Source organism: Papilio xuthus, unplaced genomic scaffold (assembly GCF_000836235.2).
Source record: "Papilio xuthus unplaced genomic scaffold, Pxut_1.1 DF826923.1, whole genome shotgun sequence".
NCBI lineage: Eukaryota > Metazoa > Arthropoda > Insecta > Lepidoptera > Papilionidae > Papilio > Papilio xuthus.
The window spans coordinates 1,675,693-1,685,852 of record NW_013531726.1 but is presented as its reverse complement, the minus strand read 5'-3'; the positions used below and the strand labels follow the sequence as shown (position 1 = coordinate 1,685,852).

The following is a 10,160-nucleotide window of genomic DNA, read 5'->3' as shown; positions in this document are numbered from 1 at the left end:
CTTTAACGTCTTGTTTGATCTAAAGTATACCTCAGAAGGACATACTGCCGGTTTTAATGTTTTTTTTTTATTAAAACAAAATATTTGAACAGCTCCATGCAAGTATACATATATAATACCTTTCTTAGATAAGCAATAAGTATATTACTAAGGGTATGGAAATAAATATACTAAATTTTCAATACGATGCTAAATTTATTGGTTTTTGTATTCACATTTTCCTATTGTTGTTACAAAACTGTTGTTTTTAGTTTTTAAACTTAATTTTTACAATTTGTACCTAAACCTAAGTCATTGTCTAGATCACATACGTAAGTTTGATTAAAAAAATACCATAATTTAATGTACAATTAATAAGGATGCAGTTTATAAATATCTGAAATACTTAAGCACTCTTAGCTAATATTTTACTAACATTTTATTAACTATTGGTATCGATTGCGAACAAAGAATTGTTGATAAAATTAGTAGTACCCATAAAAATTACACATAAAATTTTACAATGAAACCATTACAAGACTATAGCTTCTATAACATTCCTATAAAAATAATTTAATTAATGTTTTTAATGAAATAATTTTGAACATTACATTTTAGATTGTCTACAATTATTTTACACACTTATTTATTGGTAACTAAGATAAATACACGTCAACCAAGCATGTTGACAAAGCAATGAAACTTTAGGCCTAAAGTAACAGTTTATAAGGACAATGACATGTAGGAAACGTACAAATCCAAAACATCTAAACCTACACTAAAATAATCACACTTTTTGACATTGTAAAGTTTTCCACTTAGTTACGCAAACATCAAATAATGACTGGTAGATCTATACTTATTCTTAAGTAATTAAAAATTAATCTTAAATAATACAAATTAAATCACTTTATTACACATTATCGACACAAGGGAATGGTAAGAATCGCGGAAAATTCATTAGTGAAAATATAGTATTCTTTTCTATACATTTATAAGGATTATAAGGCGGTCAGTCCGTAGTCAGATTTGATGACTGGTGGGTTAGAGCTCATGCCGGTACCACAGCCGGAGTTACCCACTGGGGATCCGTGAGCTGAGAGATTGGCCACCATACTGGGGTCCATGCCCGCGTGCATGCCCATCATGTGCAAATGATGTGGCGTCATCGGATGTCCCGGAGTCATTTGACTACCTGGATGAGTCATCGGACTTATCGCCGGGTCGTGCGATAGGTTCTGCGCGCCAACACAATGTAAGTCATTCATAATATTATCAGTAACATTCTCTATGCTATCTGGTCGACCATTGTTATTCGACTTTTTCTTATCATTGTTATTAGTGTTCTTACTAGATCTACTCTTTGGTGTGGCTCCTTTAGTCGTCGTGGTGGTCACCCCGGCTGGATTTGTTTTTCTTCTAACGTTTTTGGTATTAGGCAATTTGTTATCCTTCTTCCATTTCATCCGTCTGTTTTGAAACCATATTTTGATTTGCCTTTCAGACAAGACTAGAGTGTGGGCTATTTCTATCCTTCTTCTTCGTGTCAAATATCGATTATAGTGAAATTCTTTCTCGAGTTCTAATATTTGGTGTCTTGTGTATGCTGTTCGTTGTCTTTTCGGTTCCATCCCGGGTTGAAATGTGCCATTCGCTGTTAAACAAAAAAAACAATATTAACTTCATTTATTGGCATACTTGAACAATGAGGAAATATACAGAATTAGGAATGATGACTCGGAAATATAAAACATTAATAGTTATAATAGTTTAGTTCGTTTAGTAATAAATATTTCGGAAGAAAATTAGATGATTTATAAAAGAACTAAATGAACAACTTCAACTTGACATCACAAAACAAAACACTATCAACGCCACGTAATAAAGTTCTAGAAACATTTTCACAACAAAATAAGACTCCATAACATATAACTAGACGTAAACTACAAGATTGCTTTAATAGAACGCTGAATAAGGTAGCTTGCGTGCTAGGGACGGTGGGTACTTGAATAATTTATGCAGTAACAACCTCGCGGGGCACGTTGCGTTAATTAATGTGCATAATAATTACACGTGTACGAAGCTCGAGCTTCCTTTTTTGTTGTGATTAATTGCCGCTAGTAAATTAGCTGTTTGTATTAACAATATGGCCGCTGGTTGAGTTTAGATAAAAAGCCAGCCAACCTGTGTTAGTTACACTTTATTCAAGCTATTTCGTTGATCTTTAACTTCTACTTGATTATATTTCAACTATTTTGTACTAAAATCATAACAAGTATTATGGAACTATTTAAACTTAAAGCTCCACAAGTTCTATATTTTACGTATTAGTAAGCTTTCAAAGGAGATAAACATTGTATATTTGTTTGGTTTGTTAAAAATATCTAAACATGAATATTATATAATGTTACCGATGTAGTAAACTTATGATCCTGACAACGGACGAACATATGTGAGTGTTTTAGTCGTTTTCATAATTTTACGATAATGTCTCAAGAAAGTTTAAATAATTTAATAACGATGAACTAGATAAAAATTTAATTATAGTAGCAAATACAATCATAGCTTTTGGTCTAAAATCACCGCTAATATAAAACAATAATTTGTAACAATAATGACACATGAATACAGATATAACAATTGAATACGGCCTAAAAATATAGTAAGTACATTTATTTTTTGCGAACATAATATAAATCACATATTAAAAAATGGCAAAGAGAAAACATCCATCTATTGTCGTAATAATTGTTACGTGTTCGAATGTTATTGTGTTTTATTCAAAAAATGAAACCTATTTGTACGACCTTACGTGATAAATGCTAGGAATTCTCTGTCGTACATTGTAAAGGCTATAGTAATTCCAAAGTAATTTCTTAATTTCCGTCAAAGGAAATTGCTTTTCGAGCAAAGACCGAGTTCAAGGGCCACCTGAAAAGGTTCTATTCAATTACTAACATGACTAGAGTTTTACTTTTAATTTTTCACAGGTTAATAATTATATTTGAAATTGAATGGCAAATAAAAAAAAATTAGCACAAAAAAATGCATTGAAGGCTTTTAAATATTGTAGTTTTTCTTATTTTTTTTAAATCCGTTCATGAATAAAAATGTACGTATACTAATTACTAGTATAACAAACATTTGTATCTGAAACATGAATATGAAATAAAATCTGATAATATATCAATACTCTATTTCCATTTCGATTTATTAAGGTCTCGCAAATGAACGGACGTCAAGAATTTTAGTATCATGCATGTCAAAGCACTGCATAATCTATCCACGTGCCTTCTAATAAAGAGCAAGAGGTATGCAAGAATCTAACTGATATTATAAATGCGAATGTTTAGATGGATGGATGGTTAGATATTGGTTAGAAGGTAGGTATGTACCTCTAGAACGGCCGTAAGGATCTTGCTGAAGTTTGGAATAGATGTACAATATGGCCAGGAAGAACACAGACTACTAATTACTTTTTTAATTTCGCAAGAACTAGTATACATTTCATGTTAAAAAGATGACCGTATTTAATATATTAACTACATCTATATATACTACATATAAGCGTTTGCAGAAAAGAGATAGAGACTAAGTATTGGGTCCGTCGGGGAATTTCTTAGAGAATGTCCGCGGTTCGGGCGAGCCCGGTATGTGCGGTCGGCTGAGATTTCTAGTGGTCGCACTGACTCGCCCGTCACATTGATCCGGGTGCTCAGCTCTATGTACAAATATAACCTATAGTAGAGCTTGTATATATTACATTTAGAATGGATTCAAAGTAATGTGAAAATGAAAACACCATTTATGTTAGTTTTTTCTGGGAAATATGCAAATCGAATCTAATCAATATCCCTTGAAATAATATCAGCGAAATTCCATCCATTTATACTTAAATTTAAAAAAGAAAAGTATCTATTAAATCCACATTATTGATAACTACAGCCATCGCATCTATTTTTATGGATCATTTTTTTTATTTAAATCTTAATTATAAAATACATTCGTAGCAGAATTCGCTTACTAAACACGATATAGCGATATATCGCTACCGTTACAACGTTCCATCTTCACTTCGTTAGGCTCGCTATCACATCATCGAGACGATGACAATCTGAATTGAATTACGGACTACCTGAGAGCCGCGAGCAACGTGTGGTCTCGCCAGCGATCTGTTAATCTCGGGACCATCGCGCGCATGCGCTATCGCCGCGCGGTGGTCCCGCCTCATTACGTATCTCCTCCCTACTACACTATTATGTGGGATTGAAAAATATTCACTCAGTGACATATAGCGATAACGTATCGCACACTTCGCATCCATATTAAATTGCCTCAATATATTTTGAAAGCACAAAGAATACTCACAAGACGAGTCTGCACTGAACGGCTTTTTTAACAGATAACTTGAATTGTATTCGTTTGGATTCATCATATAAATAATATTTTATATTTAAAACGTCTAACGCTGTGTATACACATTTATCAATCATAAGTAAATCTTTCAGTATAACTTAGATATCGGTATTTCATCGCCAAACAGTTTGTCTATGCTATAACCTGCCAAAAACTACTCGTATAATCGAATTTAATATATTAATAAAAAGATAAGTTAAACGTTCTTGTATATCCTTCGAAACAGACTGTATAAAGATGTGAACTTTAACAGCATGTAATATTGTAGTTTTTATAATTGTAAGACATTGTGACAGAGTCGACCTGAGGACTAAATTCCAAGTCGCGACCTTCAGGTCACGTTCATAATAGACCGAACACAATGTGCATAATTTACGTACGAAGCTATTGACAACGCTGTCAACGGCGCAAGACTAATGTCGATTAACACGACACAATAACATTAATGCGGTCTCTTCAAAAACTACGCATAGCAGCTAATAGCTTTTTTACTGAACATGTTGCTATGCTTTTTATAGAATTACTAGGTTGAATGTTTGTCATTTTCACGTAGTTTAATATTATGTAAATACCACCAAGTGAAAGCACCTCTGGACATAAATCTAGTTTGCTCTTATTGAATCTATGGCAGGGCAAATTTTACAGATCATATTTGAGTTCTATCAGTTCAACTTGATAGGTGAGAGAGTTAAAATATGATTAAAACTCAATAAATCGAAACGGACTTCAAACATATGTGAATTGAAATCGGTTATTATGAAAAATCGATAGTTTACATTGATTTTTATTAATATCCCTAATATTTTTAAGTAAAAAGGGTTCACTGACAAAACATTTTAACGACTTTGGATGGTCATTACAATGAAAATATAATGGAAATTTGTAAAAAATTAAGTTATTGTTAAGTTCTAACTTAAGGAAAATAAATAATATTTATTATTCACAGTTACAAGGCTACGTTGTTGAATTTTAATTTAGTGTCAAATGTAATCTTGTAAATTGGCCCTACAATAATTTGTTTAACTAAATCCTGATAAAAATATTTAAAACGTAAAATGTTGAGCGGTTTTTACTTATAAAAAAACAAATTTACTTGGTTGTTGAGAAAGCAAAGTTCTAGGTTTATTGAAAGTACTAGGTTTATTAAAATCAAAAATGAATATTGGCACACATTGACTTTTTTTAAGTTATGAAGTTTAACACATTGAATTTAATACTTTAAATATGCGGAAGAATCAAGATCTACTATTATTCGCGCTACTAGCTACTTCACCAGCAAACACTTTCAATGTAACGAAGGCATTATTATTATAAAAATAACATTTTTATCTATGACTACAAGGTAAAGGAAATCCGAATAAAATAAGATGGATTAAATATGTGAAGGCTGATTAAGATGTATGGAGTAGTACATACTGGGCCTTCCTTCCATTTTTTCTCACTAGAAAATTAAGACGCATTTTACCATTTTTAAAGTTCCATTTACTAATAAAAGAATTCTAAAAAAGTCAAGTTGATTAAAATTGTGGTATAAGTTTGGGTTCGGTTTATCTTATTTGTATAAAAGAAGTAATAACTGTTTATTTTATTTTTACACTACTTTTCGAAATATGCACTCTCCTTTATAAGTCTCTGCGTTGACGACGATTTTATTGCGAAGGACAAAAATTGCTATAATAGATAAAAAAAAAACCATTTGAAATATTTATAACTTATTAATAAACAGTAAACTTACAAATTACAAACTATTTGCACTCATATTCGACAAAAACTTACAGTGTAAAATCTTAAGGGCTCTAAACCCCTATTCGTAATCAATAATCTCTGCGGCGAATTCCCGACCGCAAAAATCTATTTAAAGTCTATTAAAATAAATGTCCCTCATTAACATAAGTGTTAGCTCTATTGTATAACAAAAGTTGTGGCGTCCCCGCAGGATTTTAGTAATGGTACCCCATTAGTAAACTGTCACAACACATCAAAAGACATCCTTAAAGGATCTCGAGTATCCGTAAACATTGTGTTATTAATTGCTGGCAATTTGTTAATTCTTTCATTTTGAACCGCGAACATTCAACGTATAACGCACACCCAACTCGTTTCGACAATGCAAGATCAACCGTCAAAGAGAAGTTAATGTTATGATATCGATCACGAACCTTTTTTTTCTTTTTAAATACTTTCTTATTGAACGTTTTGAATTGTGGCTTTTATATGGAGTACCACTTGAAGACAATTAGTGGATTTGTTCTGCGCTTTTGAAGGTATTACAATGTGATGTTAAATATATTGTACCTTAATATCCAATAAATTGTGAGTGAAATTAAATTTTACACCATTTTTCTTTAATTTTAAAGAAACATGAGTCAAGATATGACCAGCACTGGTTGTAAAAGATAGAAAGAAGAATCTGTAGAGTGAGAATAATATTATTATATTAAAATTTACATTCATTAAATGACAAACAGTGGGTTTCTGAGTCGGAAATCCCCATTTAAATATATTCTTATCTCTGTTTTCGTTAAAGATGACGATACATTTGTTATAGAGATTTTGATGTCAGAAACCCACGGTAACCAATTAAGTAAGCATCAGTTAACTCGACTGTGAACAATTCATTTTTTCCTACTAATAATAATGTGTAAAAAGTCAATGAAAATGAGTTTTCCTTACGGAAGTCTATCAACAGCATTAAGTATAGATAAAAACAGTTTTTTTTTACATTTTATAATAAATATTCCTCGCATATTCCGTATTGTGCCACTGCCGAAGCTCGTATATAACGTAATTATTATCTTTTTTTGTTCTGAAAGAGTTAGATGTATGACAAAATGTATTTGTATACTTTGATGCATGTATGTATACAAATACATTTGTCATCCATCTCGTCACAGCAGAATCCATACTCGTTTATCCTGTACTTGTAACCATTGGTTTCGAGAACAAAATCTCTGTATAATACCTATCGACATCCTTCTCATTATCTTTGTCAGAACTGTTAGGAAGAAAATCCGACACTGTGCCGGTGTACTGGCGCAACTAGCCTTATTAAAATGTTGATGTTTATGTCACCTCAATAATCATTCTTACACTTGACTTTGTAACGAAAGCACGTCATTCACGGCCAAGGATTCTAACTAATAATGTTTAAAACAACAGAGGTTATAATATTTTAATAGAAGGATTTTTGTCTAAGAAACCAACGATCAGCCGTCTAACTTATGTTGTTGTTCCTTTAAAGCTTTCCTATTATTTACGACTATATTATGGAATACTCAAATTAACATTTGAAAGATATAGTAATCTTAGTTAATATAAAAAACGTAAAGTGAAAACCCGCGCGAATATGTATTTGTGAAACATGAAATTTACAAAATGGCGGACCGTTATACAAAAACAGGAGTATTTATGTATTACTATTATACCACAGTGTAGAGGGATATTGCTCAAATATGTGGGTATTAACATTTGATTCCACACTTTGTCCCCTTAACTCAACTCTGAGACCCTCTTTTATTGGGAGTACGGTTGGTTCGTTCTACTTATAATTTAATTATTGTTACCCCGATTGAAAATATGGCTGCCGTTTCATATAAATGCTTATAAAGACGCTCGAAGCGATTTATTCATACGTAAAAAATATTTAATCGGATTAAGATAACTCATAGAAATATTAAGGAATTCCATTATGGAAGATTTTCTTTTTTAATGTAACGAAAAAATTGAAAATTAAGAATGTTACTAGTCCTTCCGTCTACTATTTAAACATTGTTAGTATATTACGAGAATGGTCTCCTACGGTATATATCTAAATATCTTTCACCCGCGATTCCGTTCGCGCGGAATAAAAAAAACTGAGACAGTAGTCTATGTGTTCTTCCAGACTATGTCCTACATCCATCTATCCTTCCAAACATTCGCATTTATAATATTAATAGGATGTAATTTAAATTTAACAAGCCCCTTTTGTATTGCATCTTTAAATTTGAACATAAAATGTTGTTATTCTCGTAGATGTTTCTAGAACTTTTCTTTATATTTGTAATCTATATCTAGTGTTAACATCTTATAAACAGATAAATACTCACAAGCACCAGCAACGTGAATCTTTTTCATCCAGGGATATATAACTCTATCTGTATTGTCCGAACAAATAGAGGAGTCATCGTCATCTACCGGAGGGCTATCTAAGAGAAGTCTTTCATCATCCATCTCGGATACAGGTGATCCTTCGCGACCCAATGCGTGTAGTTTTCTACCGGCAGGCGCTGCTTCTTCGATATGCCTCTCCAGACGTAAGCCGAGCTCCGCAAGACCAGGTGCAGCTTCAGTACCATGGGAAACATAGCCATGATCCGCGTCTGATGGGTGTGACGGCTCCGGCGGTCTTGGCGGCGGAGCGACTGGTGGATGCTGGGGTAATGGATGATAGTAACCACCGTATCCATACCCTGTTCCAATCTGAACTGGCGCATATTGGTGTTGGTAACCGTATTGTAAGTGCTGATGTTGGTAGTACTCTCCTGGTGGTATGTAGTCCGCTTGGCTGTATTCTTCGGAAGGCGGGAATTTTGGATCTGGCTGCGGCTGGTATCCACCGTTCATGAGGAATGAGCTCATCGTGGTATCCGCGCCGCGCATCACCGGGTTACCGCTCGCGACAATATGGCCGACATTCAAACGTCGTACGATCTTATCATTTTCTTAATTAACATGCCTGGAAAATTTATCCTTTTTTATTCTAATTATAACGATCAAGAGAAACTATGTGTAGGTAAAACTTTGTTATAAACAAGTAAGGAAATTATTTCCAGAATTAATTATTGATCGACAAGTCTACGATCTAGTTTGCATTTATCTAAGAATTTATTGTGATATTTCTTCCAGTAAGATAGTATCTGCTTTTGTGATTTAAGAACATAGAATAATCTTTACTTTTCAGTCATATTAATGTTGCAAATATTATCTTAAAATACAGACTAGGCTTTAGTTTTCTTGATCTATGTTGTTTGATCTTTATTACTGTTTCGAAAGTAAAATAAGATACAGTACAAATACAGTAATTACCATTTAAAAATGTCTTTAAAAACTCAATAAACACGCATTACAATCACTTACAGGTCTTTAAAGTTCACCAATAATAACCACTGTCACATAACGTCAATGTAAGCTTACGCGAAAATTTCACAAGAATATTTTATATTTATTAAAATTATTGCAAAGTCATTTGATTTATCACTTTTTGATAATAAACAATAGAGGCAAAGGCGCGCAAAGTCCCAACATTTTGAGACAATATACACTGCCCAACACGCCAGCGCAGTCTGTCACTTTAACGACTGGCTATACGTGTTCATCAATTTTTACATACCACCTTCCATTTTTAAGGCGGAGCTGCCTTACTACCTCTTTTATATTAGCATGCAGTACAATATAAACTCTATTGCAACAGCTTACGGTTTAATTTTACATCTTAGCTGTTTTTAAAGTCTCTACAATTGATGTGTGTTGTCTCTTTTTCGCTCGCTTGTTAGCGTAGAGGAGAGAAAGAGATAAGAATATCGAATATAGCAGCGCAAAGGTCCTAGAACGGCTGCAGCCATCTTTATTACTCGTAAGAGCTTTTCCGTTTACGTAGAAGAGAATAAAGTTCGACGCGAACTTATTGCGTAGAAGATTAAAGAGCCGTTTCAATAATAATATCGAATAAACATGGAGTGTATTTGTCGTGGCTTACCGCTTTAAATATTTATTACTAATTTTCC

The 10,160-nt window shown here is 32.9% G+C and overlaps 1 protein-coding gene across 2 annotated transcripts; it reads right to left on the bottom strand.

Moving 5' to 3' along the window:
• Positions 1 to 251: 251 nt before the first annotated feature.
• On the bottom strand, positions 252 to 9,689 carry Dfd (transcription factor deformed). Of its 2 annotated transcripts, none has more exons than XM_013318348.1 (3): positions 9,463 to 9,689; positions 8,484 to 9,112; positions 252 to 1,633 (listed from the first exon to the last, which is right to left on the bottom strand). In XM_013318348.1, the coding sequence occupies exons 2-3, from the start codon at positions 9,034 to 9,036 to the stop codon at positions 981 to 983; spliced, it is 1,206 nt and encodes a 401-aa protein (XP_013173802.1). In that variant the 5' UTR covers positions 9,037 to 9,112; positions 9,463 to 9,689; the 3' UTR covers positions 252 to 980. The 2 variants fall into 2 exon arrangements, with proteins under 2 accessions (XP_013173802.1, XP_013173803.1); XM_013318349.1 differs by having other exon boundaries at positions 9,514 to 9,689.
• Between the last annotated feature and the right edge of the window lie 471 nt (positions 9,690 to 10,160).